This window comes from Oryctolagus cuniculus, chromosome 17, assembly GCF_051225735.1.
Source record: "Oryctolagus cuniculus isolate XC-2025 breed Fujian yellow rabbit chromosome 17, ASM5122573v1, whole genome shotgun sequence".
NCBI lineage: Eukaryota > Metazoa > Chordata > Mammalia > Lagomorpha > Leporidae > Oryctolagus > Oryctolagus cuniculus.
The window spans coordinates 4,462,341-4,488,827 of NC_142883.1; the positions used below are offsets into that span (position 1 = coordinate 4,462,341).

The following is a 26,487-nucleotide window of genomic DNA, read 5'->3' on the forward strand; positions in this document are numbered from 1 at the left end:
TTCTGGGCCATCCGCTCCCTCGGGCACTGTCCTCAGCCCAGCTCTCTGGCAAGACAGCCACGTGGAGGCGAGGAAGAAGCAGAGGGGGGTGCAGGCCTGGGCCCCTCCGGGGCCGGCTGCTCCAACAGCTCAGCTGCTGCTGTTCTCGCCTTGGCTCTGGGCTCTGGCTGAGGTCCTCTTTCCAAACTGTCACACCAGGGGATTGCTTTGTAGACTGTGGGACTCTAAATTCATGCACAGAAACTCTTGGATCTCGAAGTTTTTCTGAACTAGCTCCTATCTCTTCTTTTTTTAAATTTTTTTTTTTTATTTTTGACAGGCAGAGTGGACAGTGAGAGAGAGAGACAGAGAGAAAGGTCTTCTTTTTGCCATTGGTTCACCCTCCAATGGCCGCCACTGGCGCGCTGCCGCCGGCGCGCTGCAGCCGGCACACCGCGCTGATCCGATGGCAGGAGCCAGGTGCTTCTCCTGGTCTCCCATGGGGTGCAGGGCCCAAGCACCTGGGCCATCCTCCACTGCACTCCCTGGCCACAGCAGAGAGCTGGCCTGGAAGAGGGGCAACCAGGACAGAATCCGGCGCCCCAACCGGGACTAGAACCCAGTGTGCTGGCGCCGCAAGGTGGAGGATTAGCCTGTTGGGCCACGGCGCCGGCCTCCTATCTCTTCTATCTCTTTCTCTTCCATATCTCCCCTTCTCTGACCATATATAGAAAGAGGGAGAGACAGAAAGGGAGAGAGAGAGAGAGAGATCTTCCATCTGCTGGTTTACTCTCCCAAATGGCCATCCACAACCGGGGCTGGGCCAGGCCAAAGCCAGGAGCCTGGAATGCCATCCACCATCCGGGTCTCCGATGTGGTTGGCAGGGGTCCAATATTTGGACCATCCTCCGCTGCTTTCCCAGGTGCAATAGCAGGGAGCTGACTTGGAAGTGGAGCAGCCAGGACTCCAACTGGCACCTGTTGTGCCAGAATGCCGGCCCCTGTCACTTCTTTTTCTGTTTGTTTATTTTTTAAAGACTCGTTTATTTATTTGAAAGGCAGAGGAAGAGAGAGAGAGAGAGAGAGAGAGAGAGAGAGAGAGAGGTCTTCCATCCGCTGGTTTACTCCCCAAATGGCTGCAATGGCTGGAGCTGTGCCGATCCGAAACCAGGAGCCAGGAGTTTCTTCCAGGTCTCCCACGCAGGTGCAGTGTCCCAGGGACTTGAGCCATCTTCTGCTGCTCTCCCAGGTACAGGGAGCTGGATTGGAAGTGGAGCACTCAGGACTCACCCACGTGGGATGCTGGCATGCAGGCGATGGCTTTACCTGCTGCGCCACAGGGCTGGCCCCCAACACCGGGTCTCCTCTTGGCTCTACCCTACTGCATCTATGCCACAGCCTAGTGGGCATGCTATTTCCAGACATGGATTTACTGAGACAGAGATTCTCAGGGCTTAGTCCAAAGTCATCATCTTGATTTGTCCAACTCAAAGCCCAGCGCTCTCACCGCCTTCTTTCTGTAGCCGTGAGGCGGGATATTGATAGTGCGTGCGGTGCCCCGGGCGGGGCAGGTGGGCGTGAGGCCTGTCGTCCGCAGCAGGACTGAGCTGTGACCGCGTCTGTCTTTGGGTAGGAAGAGGGACCTCCCAGGCCCTGATACACTCAGACAGGGGAGGGAGGAACCTTTTACCGAGTGCTGAGGCGAACAAAGACTTGTGAACACAGCGGAAGACAAGGCACCAGGAGCTGCTGCAGGCCTCTTCTGAGGCAGTTCTGGGTTCTCCATGTCTGTCTGTCACCTGTAGCCTCCAATACCAGCTTCCTCCTGGAGCTTCCTCCCAAAGGTGGCCTGGAAGCCTAGCGGTTAGAGCCAGGCGCCCTGGTGCCTGGGAGAGGCTACCCGGTGGCGGGGGCTTGCCCTGTAGCTCAGGCCCACCTCAGCCTCAGTCAATACAAACCCCAGGGAAGACTTCCTGCCGCTCTGGGAACCTCGGGCAAAGCCAAGGCAATGTTACCACCAGGCCTGCCGGCCACTTCTGGAAGCAGCATGCCCAGGACAGAGCGGGGCTCCACGCACGAAGCCGGTTTCCAAACGCAACCAAGAGGGCTCAGAGCCCCGTGCGCCCGCTCAGAAAAGGAAGAACACACCAGCCCCTCCAGCGAACTCGAAGGCTGGAAACGCAAGTGTCTGTAATTAGGCTGCGGAGTGACGTCCTGGCCCGCCCGAGCGCACGTTCACCGGGGGGCTGCCCTCCGTGGCTCGCGGGCCTGCTGGTCAGTGTCCAGGGCCCCGAGTGTTTGGATCGCATCTCGAGTCGCCGCCCTCCTAACTTGGGCTACACGAGCCCGTCCGAGGGCGCGTGCGCTCTGGAGAGACCCACGCGGGGGCAGTGGCCGCCAGGCTCACCGACCCCCGGGACGCGGGCTGGGCGGCGCGCGGGAGGTGCAGGTGCGGGCGCCTCTGCAGCTCCTGAAATCGCTCCGACCGGGGTGCGGGGCGGGGGTGGGGGGTGTGGGGACCCGGGAGCCCCTGTCCCCAGGGCCCGGCTGTGCGCGGTGGTGCACGGCTGACCGGGCAGATGCCCAGGGGTGGGGCCGGGAAGCCACGGGGGCGGACGCTTTCCGAGGTCTGGGACAAAGGCGCGCGAGCTCCGGGCCGCAGGAGCGGCGGCTCCCCGCGCGGCATCCCGGGCAGAGCGCACCGGCGGCGCCGAGGGGTCGGCCTGGAGCCTGGCCCGGCGCAGCCCCCGGCCGCGAGCCCCCTCGGCCACGTCCCCGCGCGAGGCACGCGCCGCCGGCTCCTGCCGCAGCTCGCAGCCCGTTGGCCCGCGCCGCGCGGGCGCTCCCGCCCCGCCTCGCCATTGGCTGGGTCGCCGCGGTCCCCGCGCGCGAGCCGCCGCTGACATCACGCGGCCTGAGGCGGCGGCGGCGCCCCCGGCCCGGTCCCGCAGCCCCTTCGGCAGAGGCGCCGCCGCGGTGCCCGGCGGAGGATGGTGCGGGCTGCGCCGGGGGCTCCCCGCCGCCGCAGCCGCAGCGCCGCAGCCCCAGCGGCCACAGCCTCGCCGCTCGCGGCGGGCAGCCGACCCCCGCACCGGCCGCGGGACGGGCGGCCGCGGTGAGGCGCGGAGGGCGGCGCGGGCGCCGGGGCCGGGCCGGGCCGAGCCTCGCAGCCGCAGCCGCCATGGGGGCCCTGACGAGCCGGCAGCACGCGGGCGTGGAGGAGGTGGACATCCCGTCCAATTCCGTGTACCGCTACCCGCCCAAGTCCGGTGAGGGCCCGCGGGCGGCGAGGGGAGCTGGGGAGCGGAGGGGGCTCGGGCCGCGATGTCCCGGAGCGGGGTGGGGGGGAAGGCCGAGCCCGCCCCCCACTCCGGCCCTGGGCGAATTAGCAGAGGGGGCTGCGCTAGGGGCCTGCCGGGGTCCCCAAGCCCCCGCGCCCGAGCACGTGAGCAGCCCCCGGCGTGGTTTGGCCTGCGACAGGGACTGCGGATGCGGCGGCCGCCCCGCACCGACACCCCTCCCCGCGCCGGGTCCCGCAGCCCTCGCGGGCTCAGGGCGCGCGGGGCCTGGGCTCCCTGACAGGCACCTGCGCCAGGTGCTGCCCCTGGACTGCGGCAGCCGGGGCCTGTGGAGAAGCGAGCGAGCGTCGGGTTTCTCGGGTTTCCCGCACCTCGGGAGGGTGCGGGCTGCGGGTTGGGGGGCTGTCACGAGGCGGGTCGGTGATTGGACGGAAATGTTTGGGGTGGCTGAGTGTCAGGGCCCCCTCGGAGTGACCTTTTGCACGCCTGGGTTTTGCAGTGGGGACAGCCCTGGGACGGGACAGGGGCTTTTGTTTAAGGCACAGAAGCGCTCTGTTATGGGCTGTGTCGTCAGTTTTGGAGGTGGGAGAGGGGACATCACACCGAGGTGGTGGCGCTGAGTGGGTCAGAGCGCCGGCCCCAGCTGCTGGTCTTCTCGTTTGTAATTGGGAGGGGCTCCCAGCAGCTCCTTGGCTTAGGATGTGGTGGGGATTTGGGGCATCCTGCAGTGAGGCGTGGGAGTTGGAGCCCGGCCCGGTCTCCTTTGGGTGCAATAAAGACTTGCTAATGGGGTGAGCTGGCTTCTCAGCGGTGCGCCCAGCGCCTGCCAGGTGAGCCTGCCTCCCAGCCCAGCGCGTGCCAGAGCCGCGTTTCCTGCTGTGGCTGTGCCAGCCAGTGCGGTGTAGTGAGGCGCCGCCGCCGGATGAAGCCGGGACCCGCGTGGAGTCGGGGCTGAAGAAGGCCTGCCTTCTGTGATTTAATGGACAAAAATCCGCAGCGGAACCATGGTGTTTTTTGTTTTTGTTTTTGTTTTTGTTTTTGTTTTCTCAAACCATTTGGTTTTTTTTCATCGGTGGGAATCTGGAGCCGTTTGCTGAGCTGGGCGTTTTGAAGAGTTTGCTGCTGTGGGAGGGAGGTGGCAGAGCTGAGTGTCCGGAAGGCTCTTCCCTGGGGATGTGAGTTCAAGTGCGCATCTTGTATGGTGACAGCAAAGGCTGAAGGACCCAGCTGTAACTTCCCCTTAACTAACACACCCCACACCGTGCCTATGGCTTAACTAGTCCTCTCCACCCTGCCAGTCTTTCAAAAGCTCCCTAATTATAACTCATTTTAAAAATCACTTATTTGAAAGTCAGAGAGAGAGAGATCTTCCATCTTCTGGTTCTCTCCCCCTAAAGCCCGGAACAGCTGGGGCTGGGCCAGGCTGCAGCCGGGAGCCTGGAGCTCCGTCCTGGAGGGACGTGGCGGGCTGAGACCAGCTGCTCGGCCTCCCCGGGTGGGCGTTAGCGGGAAGCTGGGTTCGGGAGTGGAGCTGGGACTCACAGGGGATGCTGGTGCTGCGAGCAGCGCCTTAACTACTGCGCCAGGGCTCTGCCTCCGTAAATCGTTTCCAGCCGGGGTTGCACGTGAGGGAAATCTTCACCGAGAGTGGACCAAGTCATTTATGTTGACAGAAAAATGCAGAAAGTAGGAATCGGAACGTCCCTGTCCCAGCCAGCAGCCTTTGTGCATGCGGGTGGCCTTGCGTGGGGGCTCCCCCTCCCCCCGTTTCTAAGTCGACTGGGTCTTCAGACGACTCAGTGTCGCAGACCTTCGCTGCCTGCCCATTGGCACGAGCAGAGACCCAGAGAGAGGAACTGGTGCGGCCGGTGTCATCCAGCCAGAGTGCTCCGCCACACCACCTACCCCTGGGGCTTTCGCAGGGAATTGGGTCGTGAACTCGTCCCCGATGATTTGTTGATAGGGGACTGTTCCGTGGCAGAAACACAGCTCAGGGGCCTGTCCCTGTGGAGGCACCAGACAGAGTGGCCTTTGTCCTGGGTGCTGACCGTGGAGCAAAGCCAATAGCACAGTCCGCTCTCTCCAGGTGACTGCTGGGACATGCGTGTAGTCTGGGTGCCATGCAGAGGGAACCCTCTGGGAGTCTGTCACCTCTCCCTCTGAGGATGGTCCCGGGGCCGACCAGAAATTACTTTTTTATCTTCTCTGTGTTTTTGATTTTCATTGGAACTTTTTTTTAATTATTTTTTTGAATGTTAGAGGTACAGAGAGAGAGGAGGAAAGACAGAGAGAAGTGGGGGATCTTCCATCCACTGCTTCACTCCCCATATGGCTAATCTGGCCAAAGCCAGGAGCCAGGAGCTCCCTCTGGATCTCCCACGTGGGTGGCAGGGGACCAGGCACTTAGGGCATCTTCTGTTTTTCCCAGGCCGTTAGCAGGGAGCTGGGTCAGAGGTGGAGCAGCCCTGGGGCCGGTGCTATGGCGTAGTTGCTAAAGCTGCCGCCTGCAGTGCCGGCCTCCCATATGGGCACCAGCTGGAGTCCCGGCTGCTCCACTTCCGATCCAGCTCTCTGCTATGGCCTGGGAAAGCAGTGGAAGATGGCCCAACTGCTTGGGCCCCTGCACCCACATGGGAGACCTGGAGGAAACGCCTATCTCCTGGATCGCTGGACCAGGGCATCTCCAGCCATTGCAGCCATCTTGGGGAGTGAACCAGCAGATGGAAGACCTCTCTCTCTGCCTCTGTCTCTAACTCCACCTTTCAAATAAATTAAGAAAAAAAAAAAAGTGGAGCAGCCGGGACTCAACTGGCGCCCATGAGATGCTGGCATCTCAGGCGACTTACCTGCCACCCACAACGTCAGCCCCACACTGAAACTCTTTTTGGTACACACATAGAACTTGAAACATTTAAATATTTTTGAGAACATACTAGGACTTTGATTTGTATTCCCCCCCCCTTTGATGTAATAGAAGTGGGTGGCTATTTAGAATTATTTGTTTTTTTTTTTTTTTAAGAAGTTAGTCACATGGTTCAATGTCTCAAAGAACTGCAAAGGTTTCCAGTGAAAGTCTTTTTTCTTTTTTTTTTCTTTTTTTTTTTTTTTTTTGACAGACAGAGTTAGAGGGAGAGACGACAGAGAGAAAGGTCTTCCTTCCATTGGTTCACCCCCCAAATGGCCGCTACAGCCGGAGCTGCGCCAATCCGAAGCCAGGAGCCAGGTGCTTCCTCCTGGTCTCCCATGGGGGTGCAGGGCCCAAGCACTGGGCCATCCTCCACTGCACTCCCGGGCCACAGCAGAGAGCTGGCCTGGAAGAGGGGCAACCAGGACAGAACCGGTGCCCTGACTGGGACTAGAACCCGGGGTGCCGGCGCCGCAGGTGGAGGATTAGCCTAGTGAGCCGCAGCGCCAGCCCCAGTGAAAGTCTTGCTCTCACACCTGGTACCCTGAGCCCACACCCCTGTGTAGACATTGGGTGTCCTTGGGATTCTCCTGGCGTTCCTTGTCTGACGACGGCACAGTGTGCCATTTAACGCCTACACCTCGTTCTTTTTATTTCGGAGTCACTGGTGCTGCTTTTACATTACCTCCATGTTGGAGAGTTTAGCTGTTCTTTTTAACGACTATATAATATTCTGTGCATGTGCCGCTATGTTTTTACAGTCGCTTTTTAAGATTTATTTATTTATTTGAAAGACAGAGTTAGAGAGAGGCAGAGGCAGAGAGAGACAGATAATGAGAGAATTTTCCATCCACTGGTTCTCTCCCAGATGGCTGCATGTCCAGAGCTGTGCTGATCCGAAGCCAGGAGCCAGGAGCTTCCTCCGGGTCTCCCGTGTGGGTGTAGGGGCTCAAGGACCTGGGCCATCCTCTCCTGCTTTCCCAGGCCATAGCAGAGAGCTGGGTCAGAAGTGGAGCAGCCAGGTCTTGAACCGGCACGCACATGGGATGCTGGCACTGTAGGTGGCAGCTTTACCCCTGCGCCACAGCGCTGGCCCCATACATAGTCTGTTGATGAGTATTCGAATTTCTTTGCAGTATTTTGTTATTACAAAGAATGCAGCAATGAATAATGGTAAACGTGTGTTCTTGATGACTTTTAGCTTTAATGAATGTGTGATTATTAATCATTTAAGTAACAGAAGTTGTGGTAGGAGTTAGTTTCAATTTAGTATTTCTGCATTAGCATAGAAAGCAATTTATAGCTCTGCATTTGGTTGTACCTTTGCAATTTAAAATCTTCCATTTATTTATCTGAGAAGTAGAAAGGCAAGAGGGAGAGACAGCAGTCCCATCATTTGGCTCATTCCGGGCTCACTCTGCAAATGCCTGCAAAGGCCAGGCTTGGGCCAGGCCAGGGCGCAGAGCCAGGAACACAATCCAGGTCTCATACGTGGGTGGTTGGAACCCACGAGTCATCACTGCTGTCTCTCGGGGGTCTGCGTTGGCAGGAGGCTGGGGTCAGGAGCCAGACCCAGGTATCGCACCCAGCTGCTCTGACGTGGGACGCGGGTATCCTGACCGCTGGGCTACATGCCGGCCCTCCTGCCTTTGCACTTTTTGAGCTAGATACCATACGTGCTTTTGATCCTTGTCTTGAGGTCTTTGCTTCTTTACATGCCCACGTCCATCCGTTTGTCCAGCAGAGATGTGGCTTTGCTTTCTGGCAGGCACATCCATGTCGATAAGGGACATTAGACCTCTCCTCTCTATCCAGAAAGGAATCTGCAAACTATAAAGACAATCCAATTCATATAAATAAATCAGTACCTCTGCCAGTTTCTGTGCCAACTGTAAGGAGTTAGTGGAGAACAGAATCAGAAGGTCACTCTGTTGTGGTATCAAAGGTTTTGAAATCCAGGCCTAGTTTATTCACAATACTCATTCCCATGAGCTCTCTGTAAGACTCATGGAATTTTAGCAAACTGGAAAACAGGAATAATTTGTTATTCTGAAGTCTAGAGACGTAAGCCTCTTAGAGAAATTCAGAATGCTACTGAGGGGGGGCGGTGGGCATTTAGCCTAGCAGTAGACACATCAATAAAATAAATCTTTATTTATACTTTGTTGAGAACAGACTGATTGGTTTCACTTTTTTAAATTTTTATTTATTTTTAAAATAATTATTGTTTTCTTAAAAGCAAAATTAGAGAGAGAGGGAAAGACAGAGAGAGTGAGATCTTCCATCCACAGCTTCATTACCCAAATGGCTGCAGTGGCTGGGGCTGGGCCAAGCTAAAGCCAGGATCCAGGAACCCCACGTGGGTGCAGGGGCCCAACCGCTTGGGCCATCTTCTGCTGCTTCCCCAGGCACAGTGACAGGGAGCTGGGTCCGAACAGGAGGAGCCGGGACATGGACTGGCCGTGGGCAGCCCAGTCTGCTGTGCCACAACACCAGACCCGGTTTTACCTCTTGGTGTGTGCGTGCGTGTGTGTGTGCGTGTGTGCATGCATGTGCACGCATGTGCATGTGCGTGTGTCTGCATGTGTGCGCGTGTGCATGTGCATGTGTTTGCATGTGTGCATGTGCGTGCGTGTGTGTGCACGTGTGTGCGGGTGTGTGCATGTGTGTGCGTGCATGCATGTGTGTGTGCATGTGTGGTATATGCGTGTGTGCACGTGCGTGTGTGCATGTGTGTGTGCGTGTGAGCACGTGTGTGCATGTGTGTGCGCACGTGTGGGTGTGTGCATGTGTGCGCGTGTGTGCACAAACATGTGTGCATGTGCATGTGTGTGTGTGTGTGTGTGTGCGTGTAGTTTGTTTTTACCGGGGTGAGGACGTGGGCTGGGAAGGGTGGCTCCGGGCAGCCTCCCCAGGGAGTGTCTGCTGCTCTTCCGGGGCTGCTCCGTGGAGCTGCTGCTGTCTCTCGCGCTGCTCTCGCTGCCCGCGTGGCTTCAGGGCCACCGCGGCCTGGCTTCTCCTCTTTCTCTCGGGGACCTTCCTGCTGCACCGCGCCACTTCCTCCTGGGCTGAGGGTTCCTTCCTCGGGGGCCCACGCTGCCCTGTCCCCTGCAGATCACTGCTAACCAACTCCTCCTTTTTCTTGGGTTTGGAGGAAGAGACGGACGGTTCTCCCGTTCTGTCCTCCGAGGAGCCTCCCGGGCTGTCGCCTTTTCTTGGGCTTGGGTTTTCCCGCGCCTCCTCGCACTCCTCCGAGGTGCTTGCCAGGGCGAGCGCGGCCGGGACGAGCTCTGGTCTCAGCGACCACCTCCTGAGGCAGGCTCCTCCCGAGCCCCCGGGACTCTCTCCAGTCTCACGGGGCAGCCACTCCGCAGCTTGTTCTGGAAGCTTCTGCCCAGCACACTCGTGGGTCCCTCGGAGAAGCAAGGCAACACTGCGTCGTTTGCCAGGTGTCAGGCGGCGCGGCCTGTGCTCGGCCGCTGCTGGCCAGTGAGGGTGGAGTGGGAGCTGAGTCCACATGTGGCTGTGTCACCCTTGTCTTCAGGGCTCTGGATACTTGGTCCCTTTGCTGGGCCGTGGAATCACTGACACCAGGACTGGCGTCACCCCCGGCAGAGGCCTGCGTGGGTCGGGGAGCCCTGGGCGGCCGTCACTGTGAGTGATTGTGTCTCAGCATCCGGGGACTCTGATGTCCCCGTACAGCGACTTTGTCTTTGCTCCTTGGCATCTCTTTTCTCCTTTTGCTACCATTAATGTGCATCACTGAGCACCTGCATCAAGTAGGCACAGTACGCAGAGCCTGACCCACAAGCTGCTCGGAGATTTTGGTGCCTAAGGCGAGCAGGGACAGAAACCCTGGAGCCGGCTGCCTCCGGCAGGACGACCTGGGCCGTAGAAGGAAGCGTGAATGATGTGAGCTGCTTGGCTGGGCCGGTGAGGGCTGCGCGCAGCGGTTCACTCCGAGGGGCCAGCGCGTGTGTGCGGAGGTGGGCAGGGCAGCAGTCTGGGCGCTCAGCTAGGGTCGGTGCATCACGTCTTGAGGCAGAATCCTTCCCCACTGGGAAACCTCAGTTCTTGCTCTCCGTGCCTGTGCATGATTGAATGAGGCCTAATCCACGTCGTCCGAGGTCGTCTCCTTAACTTGAAGTCCCAGATACGGACGCTGACCCCCAGAGTCCCTCATCTAGACAGACACTGGGCACCCTAGCCTAGCCAAGTTGACATCCTAAACTTTTTAAAAGATTTATTTGTTTATATGAAAGGCAGAAGGTGGAGGGGCAGAGAGAGAGGGAGAGAGAGAGAGATCTTACATCTGCTGCTTTACTCCCCAAATAGCTGAAATAGCCATTGGTTCAGGTCACAGCCAGGAGCCCAGAACTCCACTGGGGGTCTCCCACGTGGCTGGCAGGGGCCCAAGTATTTGGGCTGTCTTCCACTGCCTTCCCAGGCATGTTGGCAGGGAGCTGGATCAGAAGCAGAGCAGCCTGGACTTGAACCAGCGCTCTGATGTTGGTGTTGCTAGCAGCAGCTTGAGCCGTGTGCCTCGACACCAACCCTGATGTATAAAATTTAACAATCTCAATTATTCTTGGGAACTAGGTGCTAAACTTGAGTTTGGAGCTGCTGAATGAGTTCTTGTTCTGTGAACATGTGAAACAAAATTTCAGATTACATAGTTCTTAAAAATCATTGTCTAAAAATTATACTCCTTCCAAAATTTCAGTGCTTATCATTTAGTGTCAGAGATAAGCCTACAGAAATAAGGATGCAGAGTAAGATCTGGTGTGTGGGCTAGCAGTTAAACTACCACGTAGGATACCTGTGTCCCACACTGGGGAGTCTGGGTTCAAGTCCTGGCCCTACTTTAAATTCCAGCTTCCTTCTAATTCAGACTCTGGGAGGCAGCAGGTGGTGGTCCAAGCACTTGGATCCCTGTGACCCACATGGGAGATGGAGACTGAGTTCCTGGCTCCTGACTTCAGCCCCCTCTTTGTTGCTGGTGTTTGGGGGTGAACCAGCAGATGGGAGTATCCTCTCTCTGTCTCTGTCTGTCTGTCCCTCTCTCTTTGCCTCTCAAACAAATAAAAAAATGTTTTTAAATCTAGAATAGTCCATATCCAAGTGAGATCTATCACAGGAATGCAAGGATGGTTTAATGCAAGGTTGACTTGAGCATCAGTCAGTGTTAATATGCCATATTAATAGGAGAATGAAAGCATGGAATCATCTCAAAGATGCAGGCGAAACATTTGACAAAATCCAACATCGATGGACGTGAGAATTCCACACTAGGGACAGGAAGGAGCTTCTTGACGTGGTAGCGGGTATCCGTGAAGAGCGTTGTACTCCCTGTGAAGCACCGGGTGCTTTCCTGATAATTCCAGGGGCGGGGCGGGGCGGGGCGAGGATGTCTGCTTCCGCCCCTGGGTGTTTGTACTGAAGAGCCTAACTAGCACAATACGGACTTTAAAAAATGTTTAGGGTATCCGGCTTGTAAAGTGATAAGTAAAACCATGTTTATTCACAGATGGCATGTTCCTTCTGTAGGAAATACCAAGAATTCCACACACACACACACACACACACACACCACACAAAAACTCCTACAACTAATAAATTAGGTAGGTTGCAGATACAAGAACAGCATACAAATATCAATTGTATTTTTAAACACAAGCAATAATCTGAGGATGATATTATAAAAACGTTTTCATCCCTAATAGCATCAAAAAATAATAAAATTCTTAGGAGTAAACTTAAAAAAAGAAGTATAAGACTGATACACTGAAAATTCCAAAATATTGTCAAGATTGAAGCTTCAAAGAAATTTTAAAAACTAAATAATACAAACTTTTCATGCTCATTGATTACAAGATAATATTTTTAACCTGTTTATTTATTTGAAATGCAGAGAGAGTACTTCCATCCACAGGTTCAATCCTCAAATAGGGGCCGACACTGTGGCATAGTGGGTAAGGCCGCTCGCTGCCTGCAGTGCCAGCATGCCGTGTGTGTGCTGGCTGGAGTCCTGGCTGCTCCACTTCCCATCCAGCTCTCTGCTGTGGCCTGGGAAAAGCAGCAGAAGATGGCCCAGGTCCTTGGGCCCCTGCACCCGAGTAGGAGACCTGGAGGAGGCTCCTGGCTCCTGGCTTCGGATTGGCACAGTTCTGGCTGTTGTGGCCATCTGGGGAGTGAACCAGCAGATGGAAGACCTCCCTCTCTGTCTCTCTCTGTCTCTGTCTCTCTCTATGACTCTGCCTTTCAAATAAAATAAAAATGTTTTAAAAAATAATCCTCAAATAGCCGCATTAGGCCAGGCTGAACCCAGAAGCCAGACTTAATCTGGGGCTCCATGTGGCAGCCCCACTACCTGTGCATCGCTGCCGCCTCCCAGGTGCACATAGCAGGAAGCTAGGACTGGAGTGGAGCTGGGCCTCTGATACGGGGCGTGGGTGTCCCCAGCGGTTGGTAGCTGCTGTGCCAGACGCCTGCCTCTGCTAGACTCAGTGTCGTCAAGAGCTGGCGTTCTCCAGACTGATTAAAAACTGAATGCATTCCACGTCGAAATCCCAGCAGGATGTGTTGCAGAAATTGGCCAGGTGGTCCTAGAATTTGTATGGAACTGCAAAGGATATAGAATATCCAAAAAATTTTGAAAAAGAACAAAGTTAGATTTTTTGCTACTCTATTCTAAAAAACTATAAAGCCACAGTAATCAAAACAGTATGGTATTTTCAGTTTATAACAAAATATAGTAGAACAGAATTACAGGCTAGAAATAAATCCTTTTATTTATTGTCAGCCGACTTTGACGAAAGTGCCAAGACACCTCTGTGATGCTGGGACAACTGAGTATTTTTTTTTTTTTTTTGGACAGGCAGAGTGGACAGTGAGTGAGAGAGACAGAGAGAAAGGTCTTCCTTTGCCGTTGGTTCACCCTCCAATGGTCGCCGCGGCTGGCGTGCTGTGGCCGCGCACCGCGCTGATCCAAAGGCAGGAGCCAGGTACTTATCCTGGTCTCCCATGGGGTGCAGGGCCCAAGCACTTGGGCCATCCTCCACTGCACTCCCTGGCCACAGCAGAGAGCTGGCCTGGAAGAGGGGCAACCAGGACAGAATCCGGCGCCCCGACCGGGACTAGAACCCGGTGTGCCGGTGCCGCTAGGCGGAGGATTAGCCTGTTGAGCCGCGGCGCCGGCTACAACTGAGTATTAACAAGAAAAAAAATGCAAACTCTTTTGTCACATCACCAAAATTAACTCCAAGTGGGCCACAGAGAGAAAAGACCACTCAGAAATTGGGAGAACACGTTTGCAAATCATGCACATGATGAGATTTGTGTCTAGACTATATGAAGAGCTCTCAAAACTCAATATAAAAACAACCCAATTTAAAAAAGGGCCAGTGCCGCAGCTCACTTGGCTAATCCTCCACCTGTGGCACCGGCACCCCGGGTTCTAGTCCCGGTTGGGGCACCTGATTTTGTCCCGGTTGCCCCTCTTCCAGTCCAGCTCTCTGCTGTGGCCCGGGAAGGCAGTGGAGGATGGCCCAAGTGCTTGGGCCCTGCACCCCATGGGAGACCAGAAGGAAGCACCTGGCTCCTGGCTTCGGATTGGCACAGCGCACCGGCCGTGGAGGCCACTTGGGGGGTGAACCAACGGAAGGAAGACCTTTCTCTCTGTCTCTCTCTGTCACTGTCTAACTCTGCCTGTCAAAGAAAAAAGGGGGGGGCAAAGGACTTGCATAGACGTTTCTCCAGAACAGGTGTACAGTGGACAATAAGCATATGGAAAGATGCATAGTGTCATCAGCCAATCGGGAAACAACAGATCAAAAGTACAGTTAGAGCCCACCTGGATGGCTGTGATCAAAAGTACAGTGGTGACAGGTGTTGACAACGATACAGAGAAATGAATCCGCACGGCCCGCTGAGGGGAATGTAAAGTGGTACAGCCACTGGGCACCACTGACAGCGCCTCAAGTGACCAGTTATATGACTCGGCAGTGCCACTCCCCAAAAGCTGACAAACGCATTCACAAAAAAACTTGTATGTGAATGTCCATAGTAGCTAAAAGGTGGCGATAACTCAGATGCCTACCAGCTGACAAGTGGTACAAATAATAAAACGTGGTAAATCCATGTAATGATACGTTGTTCATCAGTCAAAAAAAAAAATGAAGAATTGATCTGTGCCACCATGCTTGGGTGAATCTTGCAAACATTTTGCTCAGTGAAAGAAGCCAGATGCAGGCGGCCATCTCTGGTATAATCCCATTTATATGAAATGTCCAGTACAGGAAAATCCACAGAGACAGAAAGTGGATTAGAGGCTGCCAGGGACGGGGGAGAGGAGGAAATGAGGTGACTGCTAATGGGTTTCTTTTTAAGGTAATGAAATTGTTCTAAAATTAGATAGTGGTGAACGGTTACGTAACGGGGGATAAACCGACAACCGCTGGGCTGTGCACTCGAGATAGGCAGGTTGCATGCCATGTAACTTATGTCTCAATAAAGCTCCTTAAAAAACATGGACCGTGGACCTAAGTGCAAGAATTAAAACTAAAACCCCCAGAAGAAGACCTGGGAGGAGACATTTATTTGATTAGGACTGGTCAAGGAGTTCTCAGACATGACCTGGAAGCACGGTTCATACAGGTAAAAAATGACATATTGGATTTCTTCAAATTAAAAATATCTGTGCTTCAAACGACATTAAAATGAACAGGCAGGCCACCTCCTCGAAGAAGTGTTTACAGATCAAAACCAAAAACGTTTATAAATGAAGGATTTGTATCGAGAATATATCAAAAATTCTTACAACTCTGCTAAGAAGACAGCCCGATTTAAAAATGGACAAGAGTTAAATAGGCGTTTCACCAGGAAAGATACAGGAGTGGCCAACAAGACGTGGAACGGCTCTCAGCGTCAGCAGTCACGGCAACACAGTGATAACGCGTTGTTGTACCGCTTCTGCTGACTGGACAGCTAGAAAGGATTCCAGTGCTGTGCTGGGAGTCTGGTGCAGCGATTGGGACACCTCCCGGGACCCCCACATCCCGTATCAGAGCGCCTGGTTCAGGTCTGGGCTCCGCTTCCTGCTACCGCGTGCCCCGGGAGGCAGCCCTGATGGCTCAGGGACTCGGGTCCCGGGACGAGCACTGTGGCACCGCAGGGGCAGGTGCTGCTCTGATGCCAGCATCCCATAGTGATGGGTGCCTGGGTCAGTCTCTCCGTTTCCAACCCAGCTTCCTGCTGATGTGCCTGGGGCAGCAGATGGTGGCTCAAGAACTTGGGTTCCTGCCACCCACGCAGGAGAGCTACGTGGAGTTCCTGGCTCCAGGCATTTGGGGAGTGAGCCGCAGATGGAAGATCTCTTTCCTCTCTTTCTCCTCTCTCTTTTTCTTTCTCTCTCTCTCTCTCTCATTGCCTTTCTTTCTTTCTTTTTTTTTTTTTTTACAGGCAGAGTGGACAGTGAGAGAGAGAGATAGAAAGGTCTTCCTTTGCCATTGGTTCACCCTCCAATGGCCACCACGGCCTGCACACCACACTGATCCGAAGGCAGGAGCCAGGTGCTTCTCCTGGTCTCCCATGGGGTGCAGGGCCCAAGCACCTGGGCCATCCTCCACTGCACTCCCTGGCCACAGCAGAGAGCCAGCTTGGAAGAGGGGCAACCAGGACAGAATCCAGCGCCCCGACCTGGACTAGAACCCGGTGTGCCGGCGCTGCAAGGCAGAGGATTAGCCTAGTGAGCCGCAGCGCCGGCCATCATTGCCTTTCAAATAAAATGAAAATAGCTAGGAATTTTTAAAAATACCATCAAACGTTGACAAGAACACAGAAGATTCTGAATCCCTGTGAGTTGCCGAGGGGAATGTAAAATGCCACGGCCAGTGCGGACAGGGCTGGGCAGTCTTGACCTCACCCAGCAGGTCCGCGTCTATGATCCGTTCCGAAGAGATAGAGAATGTCTAGAAGCAGACACGCACACAGATATTCATAGCAGCATTGCTCCCAGTGGCCAGAAACACTGGGAATAATCCAGGTGTCCATCACTCTGGACAGACAGTACGCAGCGTATTCACTCAGTGAAACACTGTTCAGCCAATTAAAGGAGTGGACTGCTGGTCCGTGCTGCTCGGCGTGACTTAACTTCCAAATATTAGGCTAAGTGAAAGAAGCCAGATGCACTGTATGAGCCTGTTTCTACGAGATGGCCGGAAGCAGCAAATTCGTAGAGATCTGAGGCAGGACAGCGTGGCCTCGGGCTGAGCTGCGCTGGAGTCGATGGTAGCCAGGGGTGGTGGACCCGGTTGGGGTGACGTTACCAAAACCATTGAGTTGTACCGTGGATGGATTTTTATGCTGTGTGTTTTCTATACAAAGCTGTTTAAAAAGGACAGAGGGGTTTATGACTTTAGAATAAAATGAAGAGTATAATCACTAAGGACTGGGTTCTGGGTGTAGACTCTGAAGGCAGAACCCTCAAACAGCCCAGTGTAGAAAGGAGTATTAGTAATGACCGAAGCTTGAGATATTCCGGACGGGTTTCGAGAATGATGAATAGATTAGTTGGGGCAGAAAGTTCCAGAAAGATAGAGAGGAAATTTGAGCTAAAATTGAGAGGAACCAAATGGTGTTTTAAGAAAGACTTATCTCTAAAAGTGATTCAAATTAAATTATTTTTAAGCTTTGGAGCTGTAAATCTTTTAATGTAGAATGTGATTCTCTGAGACTGGCGCTATGGTGCAGCGGGTTAAAGCCCCGGCCTGAAGCGCCGGCGTCCCATATGGGCACTGGTTCAAATCCCAGCTGCTCTACTTCTGATCCAGCTCCCGGCTAATGCTCCTGGGAAAGCAGCAGAAGATGGCTCAAGTGTTGGGCTCCTGCACCCACGTGGGAGACCCGCAGGAATCTCCTGGCTCCTGGCTTCGGATCAGTTCAGCTCTGGCCATTGGGACCATTTGGGGAGTGAACCAGCAAGATGGAAGACCTGTCTCTCTACCTCTCCCTGTAACTCTGTCTTTCAAATAAATGAAATAAATCTTTTAAAAAGAAGAAGAAGGAAGGAAGGAAAGAGAGAGAGAGAAAGGAGGCGAAGTGGTGGCTGGGGAGACGGGGGGCACAGGCCTTGGTGTAGACCGACACGGCGACCTCTGTGACCCAGCCTGCAGACAGCTCCAGGTCCTGCCCAGGATGCTTTGCACCAAGCGCATAGCCAGTGCGTCCGGGCCTTCTGTGGCCTGGGTGTTGGAAGAAATGAGGCACCACCGGCAGAACTGAGTGCCTGGAGCGGAAACGGCTTTAGAGTGGGTCCTAAAGTCAGCTGGGGCTCGCCTGCCCCTCAGCATCCAGGGAAATGAGACCGAGCCTCCCCCCTCCCCCAGAATCCTTCCCAAGAGGTCTGGGAATTCCCAGGGGACTAAAGCTGGGGCCCTCGTGTGTCCTGGACACCAGCTTGCTGTCTTTGCCCACAGCGGATGTGACAGTCTGTCTTTCAATTCCTCCAAAAATTTTCATTCACGTAAAAGTATTCAAAGTGTAGATTTTACTAAAGATGTGTGGGCAGAATCACAAGTGGCCCCAAAGGAATAATGAGCGTGGTTAACCCCAAGCTTTTCTTCAGCCGGGGAGCTGTATCGGCTCTTAAGTCATCTTTTCCAGCCTCTCTCTCTCTCTCTCTTTCTTGCTTTTTTTTTTTTTTTTTTTTTTTTTGACAGGCAGAGTGGATAGTGAGAGAGTGAGAGAGACAGAGAGAAAGATCTTCCTTTTCACCCTCCAATGGCCGCCACTGCTGGTGTGCTGCGGCCGGTGCACCGCACTGATCCGAAGGCAGGAACCAGGTACTTCTCCTGGTCTCCCATGGGGTGCAGGGCCCAAGCACTTGGGCCATCCTCCACTGCACTCCCTGGCCACAGCAGAGAGCTGGCCTGGAAGAGGGGCAACCGGGACAGAATCCGGCGCCCCAACTGGGACTAGAACTCAGTGTGCCGGCGCCGCAAGGCAGAGGATTAGCCTAGTGAGCCGCGGCGCCGGCCCTCTCTCGCTTTTAAGTTACTTATTGACTTGAAAGGTTCACTCCCCAGATGGCTGCAACAGGGCCAGAGCCAAGAGCTTCATCTGGATCTCCAACAGGGTGCAGGGGCCCAGAGACTCGGGCTTGGGCCAGCTTCCACTGCTTTCCCAGGTGCATTAGCAGGGAGTTGGATTGGAAGTGGAGCAGCCAGGACTCGAACTGGCATCCATACGGGATGCTGGCACTGCAGGTGGTGGCTGAACCAACTACGCCGCAGCGCTGGCCCCCTACATTCCAATCTTAAGCCACCTGCCTCATCTTTTCATCTGGATATCCCGTTTTTGCCTCCAGCTCAATGAGCAGAAGATCTCTCTCTCTCTCTGTCTCTGTCTCTATCTCTGTCTCTCTCTCTGTCTCTCTGTCTCTCCCTTCCTCTCACTCTGTGACTCTGCCTTTCAAATAAAATTGATATTTAAAAAAAAAATAGTAGAAAAGGGGCTGGTACTGTAGCGCAGTGGGTTAAAGCCTCAGCCTGTGGCACCAGCATCCCATATTGGGCGCCGGTTCAAGTCCCAGCTGCTCCACTTCCGATCCAGCTCTCTTCTGTGGCCTGGGAAAAGAGTAGAAGATGGTCCAAGTCCTTAGGCCCCTGCACTCGTGTGGGAGACCCGGAGGAAGCTCCTGGCTCCTGGCTTCGGATCAGCTCAGCTCTGGCCGTTGTGGTCAGTTGGGGAGTGAACCAGCGAATTGAAGACCATTCTCTCTCTCTCTCTTTCTCTCTCTCTCTCTAACTCTGTCTTTCAAATGAATAAAAATAAATCTTTAAAAATTAAAACAAGAAGATTGGAGTGTAGCTCCACAGAGAGATTGGAGACAAAGGTTTGGGAATGGAGGATGGGAAGGAGAAGCCAGCGAGTGTCAGGGCCCACCAGGCCTGGCCGGATGTTAAGCACATGGGATTCTACTCAGTCCCAACAAGTCGGTCCTTTGAAAGAAGTAGTATTATCTCCATTTTACAAATAAAGCAAAGCTCAAAAAGTTTAAATAATATTTCCTAGGTCACACCGCTGGGGGCATCAGGATAAAATGCAGCTGTGGTTTAAGGCAAGGTCTTTGTTTTGGTTCAGTGAGGGGCAGGGAGAGGGAGGTGAGACGAGGGTTGGGGCCAGAAATGAGCTCTTAGAGACAAGTTGGTGTTTATTGGCAAAATTGGGTGGAAAAGTAGAGCCAGAGAAGTAGAAGGAGACCGAGAGCTGTCAGGGATTCTGGAAGCCAAAGGGAAAAGAGCTCGGACAGGAGTGCTGAGTTTCGCTGAGTGTTCCTATTGTGAACGAGGTGTGGGACGGGACCGCTGGCTTGGAGTCCTGGGAAGCAGTTTCGGTCGAGTGTTGGGAATGATTGTAAAGATTCCAGGACTTGCTGGGTGTGGAGGACAGAGGGTGAATGATAGGCGGTGGGTAGATGGAGGTTAAGCCGTGGCAGAGAGAGCTTCTTGGTATTTCTTTCATTTTTATTTGGGAGGCAGAGAGAAAGATAACTCCCATCCACTGGTTCACTCCCCAGATACCCCCAGGGGCCAGGATTGGGCCAGGTTGGAGTTGGGAGCTGGGAACGCCATCCAGGTCTCCCACACGAGTGGGAGGGAGCCAAGTACTTGAGCCGTCACCACGTGCTGCCCCTTGGGGTGAGCCTTAGCCAGAAGCGAGTCAGGAGCAGGGCTGGGACTTGAACCCTGGTACTGCAGTGGGGGTGCAGGCACCCGAGTGGCATCTTGACCACTGCCACCCACACCCCCATCCTTAATAGCAGGAGTACTTCTCATGGAGCCGAGTGGGACTATCAGTTTGTAAAATTACATACTTTGATGCATGAAGTCTCTTTGCAAAGGGCATATTTTTAAAAAAAATGCAAATAGGAACAACAAAGCCAGCATTCTAGCATTATAGAATTGAGGTAAATAGAGGTGTTTGGGGAAAATTTTTCTTATTTTTTGACCTAAACCTTAAAGTATGCTATTGAAATGTCATATGGATTTTTCAAATACATGAAAACCTAATAGAATTCACATAGCACATCTCCCCATATCTTAACTTTGGGTGAAGTTACTTTTTTTAAAGAGTTATTTGAGAGGCAGAGTTATATAGAGACAGAGAGAGAGACAGAGAGAGAGATCTTCTATCCCTTGGTTCACTCCCAAAATGGCCGCAACGGCCACAGCTGGGCTGATCTGAAGCCAGGAGCCAGGAGCTTCATCTGAGTCTCCCACGTGAGTGCAGGGGCCCAAGCCCTTCTTCCACTCCCCGCCCAGGCCATTAGCAGAGAGACGGATCAGAAGAGGGACAGCTGGGACACACTCACACAAAAGCGCCCATATGGGATGCCAGCGCCACAGGCAGAGGCTTAACCTACTACGCCACAGCAATGGCCTCGGGTGAGGTTATTTTAAAATATAATCCCGTTTTCTGCAACAATCAAGGTTTTAACAAATTTATTTATGTATTTATTATTTGAAGGCAGAGCAACGGACGGGAGTGGGGGAGGGGTTCTTTTCTCCACTGGTTCGTTCCCCAGTTGACTGCAGCAGCCAGGGCTGGGCCAGGCTGAAGTCTGGAGCCTGGAGCTGCGTTCGGTTCTCCCACATGGGTGCAGGGGCCCAAGCACTTGGCCCTCCATCCGCTGTCTCCCCAGGCACATTAGCAGGGAGCTGGGTGGGAAGTCAAGCAGCCAGGACTGCAATCAGTGATCCCACGTGGAAGACCAGCGTCACGAGCAGCAACCTAAACATCTGCGCCGCAGTGCCAGCCCCAACAATCAAGCTTTTAGATCTGTTAGTCTAAAAGTAAATTATACTTTTCATTCACAGACAGGATGCTTAATATTTTTTAAATAGAACTTGTGCTTTAAAATTTTTTAATTTTATTTTTAATTTGTCCAAAAGGCAGAGAGGCAGAGATCTTCCAACTGCTGGTTCACTTCCCAAATGCCCGAGACAGCCAGAGCTGGGCCAGCCTGAAGACAAGAACCTGGAATCCAGGCAGGTCTCCCCCGTGGGTGGCAGGGACCTGAGGACTTGAGCCATCACCTGCTGTCTCCCAGGGTGCACGTCAGCAGGGAGCTGGAATCGGGAGCAGAGGTGGGGTGCAGGTGCCCCAAGTGGTGTCCTTATTGCTGTGCCAAATGCTTGCTCTTCTTTGATTATTATATTATAAACTGAATGAAGAAAAGCACAGGATAATTGATTACAGGCCTTGCAATAAAACTTCTACAAGCATGAGATAGTGGCTCAAACCCAACATTTGTTTCCTTTATAAAATATGGGGGCTGGCGCCATGGCTCACTTGGTTAATCCTCCGCCTGTGGCACCAGCATTCCATATGGGTGCCGGGTTCTAGTCCCGGTTGCTCCTCTTCCAGTCCAGCTCTCTGCTGTGGCCCGGGAAGGCAGTGGAGGGTGGCCCAAGTCCTTGGGCCCCTGCACCCGCGTGGGAGACCAGGAAGAAGCTCCTGGCTCCTGGCTTCGGATCAGCGCAGCTCCAGCTGTAGCGGCCATTTGCGGGATGAACCAACAGAAGGAAGACCTTTCTCTCTGTCTCTGTCTCTGTTTCTCTCTCTCTCACTGTTTAACTCTATCCGTGAAATTAAAAAAAAAAAAAAAAAAAAAAACAACGAAGTCTCCATGACGAGAAAGTTTCAAGTCCTTGGTTTGGAATTGTGTTGTGACAGCAAGTAAGTTACTGTCACTTAGAGATCTAAACCCCACCCCGAGGCTGTCCCTGTAGTCAGGCATAGCTCAGTAATTGCACAGATCTGGAAATAAAAGTCATTTTAAAATTAGAGTTTCTGTTTGTTGACGTTTAGGGCACCCGTAAATACAGAGTGGTGGCAGAATGGAGTGGGCTTAACTGTCCCTTATTGTCTGGTGTGACAGTGGTAGTGGCTCAGGAACAAGTGCCGCACCGTCTCACTGAGGCATAATTGGGGAATCTGGAGCAGTCTGTAATTTCACTGCGATGTGAGATAGTAAATTCTGAGAGTTTTCTTTTCATCCACTTGTTAGGAACAAACAGCTGTGTGTTTCCTTGTGGACAGTTGGAATCAGCCCACTGACCTGGGGCTCTGGTTTCAGAAGTCACCATTAACAGGACGTGGCTCCCGCAGTGTGGTACAAGTTCCCCTGGGGTTCCCCTGAGTTCTGTGGATCCAGCAAGTATTGATGCTACTGTGGATTAGCGCCCGGGACTCCCCTGTCCGGGATGGTAGCCCCTGCCACGTGCGGCCACAGAGCACTTGGAAAGTGGCTGGTCGCACCTGTGATGAGCTAAAGCAGCAGCAAATGTGCTCCAGATTTTGAACACCCAGACAAAAAAAAAATAGACAGCTCCATAATCATTTTTTAAAAGATTTATTTATTTATTTATTTAAAAGAGTTACACAGAGAGAGAGATAAAAATGTCTTTCACCTGCTGGTTCACTCCCCAGTTGGCCATAACAGCCAAAGCTGTGCCGATCCGCAGCCAGGAGCCAGGAGCTTCTTCCGGGTCTCCCATGCAGGTGCAGGGGCCCCAGGACTTGGGCCATCTCCCACTGCTTTCCCAGGCCACAGCAGAGAGCTGGATAGGAAGTGGAGCAGCCAGGACTTGAACTGGCGCCCACATGGAATGCCGGCACTGCAGGCGGTGGCTTTACCTGCTAGGCCATAGCGCCGGCCCCCATAATCATTTTTGTATTGATTGCATGTTGAAAACATTCCCAATATACTGAGGTAAATAAAAGATATTAAAATGATCTTTACCTGCTTTTTGTTGTTTTGAAAAATAGCTATTAAAATTTTTTAAATATTTGTTTTATTTATTTGACAGGCAGAGTTACAGAGAAAGAGAGGGAGAGACAGAGAGCTTCCATCCACTGGGTTACTCCCCAAATACCTGCAATGGCCAGAGCTGGGGCAGGGTGAAGCCAGGAGTCAGGAGCTTCATCCACGTCTCCCACATGGGTACAGAGGTCCAAGGACTTGGGCCATCTTCCGCTGCTTTCCCAGGCCATTCACAGAGAACTGTATCAGAAGTGGAACAGCTGGGGCTTGAACTGGCACTCATGTGGGAGGCCAGCGTTGCAGTTTAACCTGCTAGGCCACAATGCCAGTCCCGTTATCAAAAAATCTGGGCTCCTACCTGGGAGCCCTGGGTGAAGCTCCTGGCTTTGGCCTGGCCCAGCCCTGGCTGTTGTGGTCATGTGGGGAGTGAACTGGCGGATGGAAGATCTGTCTTTACCCTTCTCTTTCTATAAATCTGCCTTTCAAGTAAATAAATCTTTAAAAGACAAAAATGCAGGAACTACACTGCCCATCTTCATATTTTTACAAATAAAGCCAAGAGATTTCCAAACCTAGGTTAAAAAGAAGCGAGAACATGCTGTGGTTTCAACGCATAAACAGTTACTGTCCAGCTTTCCAAAGCCCTCAGAGAGGAGTAAGCGCAGCAACACAAGGCTAAACCTGATCCTGACCCTGAATGCCGGTAAGAGAGATTGCAAGGACTAATTAAATATGCATGAGACAAGTCTACAGTTCCTGGAGTCCAGCAAAGTTTCCAGGAACCCTACACACAGACCCCGACACAAAGCGCACTTCCCGTCTCAGCTAAGAGGCCACGCGGAACCAGCCGCGCATGACTGTTTCAAGACCTCGTTTGAAAACACCCTGTGTGAATGTCCATCAATAGGGAACCTGTTTTAAAAAACCTGACGAGAGAATGCTATGCAGTGGTCAAGAGTCAACGTCACTCCACATTTGTCTGTGAGGAAAGATGTCAAAAACGCTGGGCACACAACGCAGGTTACACAGAGCAGGTATAGGATTGCCCACTTGTGTGCGTCTGCTTATCACGATGGATTCCTGAAGGAGCATTCCCTGAAATGTTAACTGGGGTCGGGGCCGGCGCTGTGGCGTGGTGAGTTTATCCACCATCCGCAGTGCCGGCATCCCATATGTACACCGGTTCAAGTCCCGGCTGCTCCACTTCAACTCCAGCTCCCTGCTAATGAGCAGCTAAGGCAGCCGAAGATGGCCTAAGTGCTTGAGCCCCTGCACCCACGTGGGAGCCCTGGAGGAGGCTCCTGGCTTCAGATCAGCCCAACTCCGGCCCTTGTGACCATCTGGGGAGTGAACCAGCGGACGCAAGACCTCCCTCTCTCTAATTCTGACTAGCTGGATCAGAAGTGGAGCGTCTGGGACTTGAACCAGTGCCCATTTGGAATGCCAGCACTGCTGGCGGAGGCTTGACCTGCATCACAGGGCCACTGAGGCGGGAAACAAAACGTTTTTGAGACTAAAGGGTCTGATTTACAATTCTCCTTCGCCTGTGCCAGAACAAAAAAAGAAAAGAGCCTGCAGTTCACCTGGCTGAGCGTTCCGTCGTCGGATGCACTGTCCCTTTGTCCCCTCTGCAGTGCAGGAAGAGGAGAAGTCAGAAGATGTTTGAGGCCGGCGCCGCGGCTCACTAGGCTAATCCTCCGCCTTGTGGCACCGGCACACCGGGGTCGGGGCGCCAGATTCTGTCCCGGTTGCCCCTCTTCCAGGCCAGCTCTCTGCTGTGGCCAGGGAGTGCAGTGGAGGATGGCCCAAGTACTTGGGCCCTGCACCCCACGGGAGACCAGGAGAAGCACCTGGCTCCTGCCATCGGATCAGCGCGGTGCGCCGGCCACAGCGCGCCAGCCGTGGCGGCCATTGGAGGGTGAACCAATGGCAAAGGAAGACCTTTCTCTCTGTCTCTCTCTCTCACTGTCCACTCTGCCTGTCAAAAAAAAAAAAAAAAAAAAAAAAAGATGTTCGTGTCGTGAGGGGTCCCGGATGCTTGGCTCGTCTTCCACAAGACAATAGACTTCCTAAGTGTGCACATACATTTATACGTGTGCACGCGCACGCACACACACACACAGAGGGACCCAGAGAGGCCCCCTCACACCCTGTCCGCTGCTCCTCTTGGCGGTCAGGTGGTGGACAGTTCACGTCAGGGTCAGGGGACGTGGAACGGGCCAGACGCCGCCTCTCTTCACCTCTGCTGTTCTGAGCGCGGTCTTTAGCCTCCTCTACTGAAATGGGTGTGAGGAGCACCTTTCTCACAGGTGACGTGTAAGAGGGATAATTTCGGTGAAGTTCTGTGTCTTGTGACAATACGTACTTGAAAAGTAAAGCTAAAATTGGAAAGACCTCAGTAGAGCCTGACTCGTACCAAGTTCTTCCTCCTCGTATCATGCGTCTTTGTATCGAGGTGAACGTCACGCACCGACCATGTGTACATCCTCAGTGTGGCATAGCCACCACTTCTGTTAGTTCTGCGACCTTCGCGTCACCTCAGGTGCCATGCAGGCGTTGGCGCAGTGGCAAGGTCGCTGCCTGGGGCACCTGCCTACCATGTCCGAGTCTCTAGGTTTGAGTCCCGGCTCTGCCTCTGACCCAGCTTCTTGCTGATGCACACCTTGAGAGGTAGAGGCTGCGGAACTGTGTTCCTGCCACCCACCTGGGAGACCCAGGCTTCTGGCTGTGCCTGCCCCAAGCCTGACGGGCACGGGCATTTGGAGAGTGAGTCAGCAGGTGGAAGACCTCTCTCCCTCTCTCTTCTCCTCTTTCAAGTAAATTAAATAAAAATACATTTTAAAATACAACAAAACTAGGTATCTGTTAAACAGTTACTCTTCATTTTCACATTCCCTCAACTCCTGACAACCACTAGTCTGTTTTTCTCTCTGGGTGTACAACTCTGGATCTGTGGATTTACCAATTCTGGACATTTCATAAACGTGGAACCTTTTGTGTCTGGCTTAAAAAAAAAGAAAAGATCTCTTTATTTATTTGAAAGTCAGAGTTACACAGAGAGAGGAGAGGCAGAGAGGGAGAGAAACAGAGAGAGAGAGAGAGGTCTTCCATCTGCTGGTTCACTCCCCAATTGGCCGCACCAATCTGGAGCCAGGAGATTCTTCCAGGTCTCCCATGTGGGTGCAGGGGCCCAAGCATTTGGGCCATCTTCTACTCCTTTCCCAGGCCACAGCAGAGAGCCGGATTGGAAATGGAGCAGCCGGGACTCGAACCAGCGCTCCCATATGGGGTGCCAGCACAGCAGGCAGCGGCTTTACCTGCTATGCCACAACACCGGCCCACTTTTTTCTTTTTTAAAGATTTATTTTATTTATTTGAAAGGCAGCATTACAGAGATAGAGGGAGAACCAGAGAGAGAGAGAGAGAGAGGGAGAGAGGTCTTCCATCCACTGGTTCACTCCCCACATGGCTGCAAGAGC

At 53.3% G+C, this 26,487-nt stretch overlaps 1 protein-coding gene and 1 non-coding gene across 4 annotated transcripts in view; one reads left to right on the forward strand and one right to left on the reverse strand.

Moving 5' to 3' along the window:
• The first annotated feature begins 2,861 nt into the window (after window positions 1-2,861).
• RNF157 (ring finger protein 157) overlaps window positions 2,862-26,487 on the forward strand; it is an 81,634-nt gene continuing 58,008 nt past the window's right edge. For all 3 annotated transcript variants that reach the window (XR_016224056.1, XM_017338920.4, XM_008250917.5), the window contains exon 1: window positions 2,862-3,248. Coding sequence is in view for 2 of the 3 variants with exons in the window: in XM_017338920.4 (XP_017194409.3) it covers window positions 3,161-3,248 (88 nt within the window). In the remaining variant the exon portion in view is untranslated. The remainder of the gene's footprint in view (window positions 3,249-26,487) is intronic.
• Window positions 9,763-9,843, reverse strand: LOC127488560 (small nucleolar RNA SNORD86). Its single transcript, XR_007916304.1, has one exon. It is a non-coding gene; the product is annotated as a small nucleolar RNA SNORD86 (small nucleolar RNA).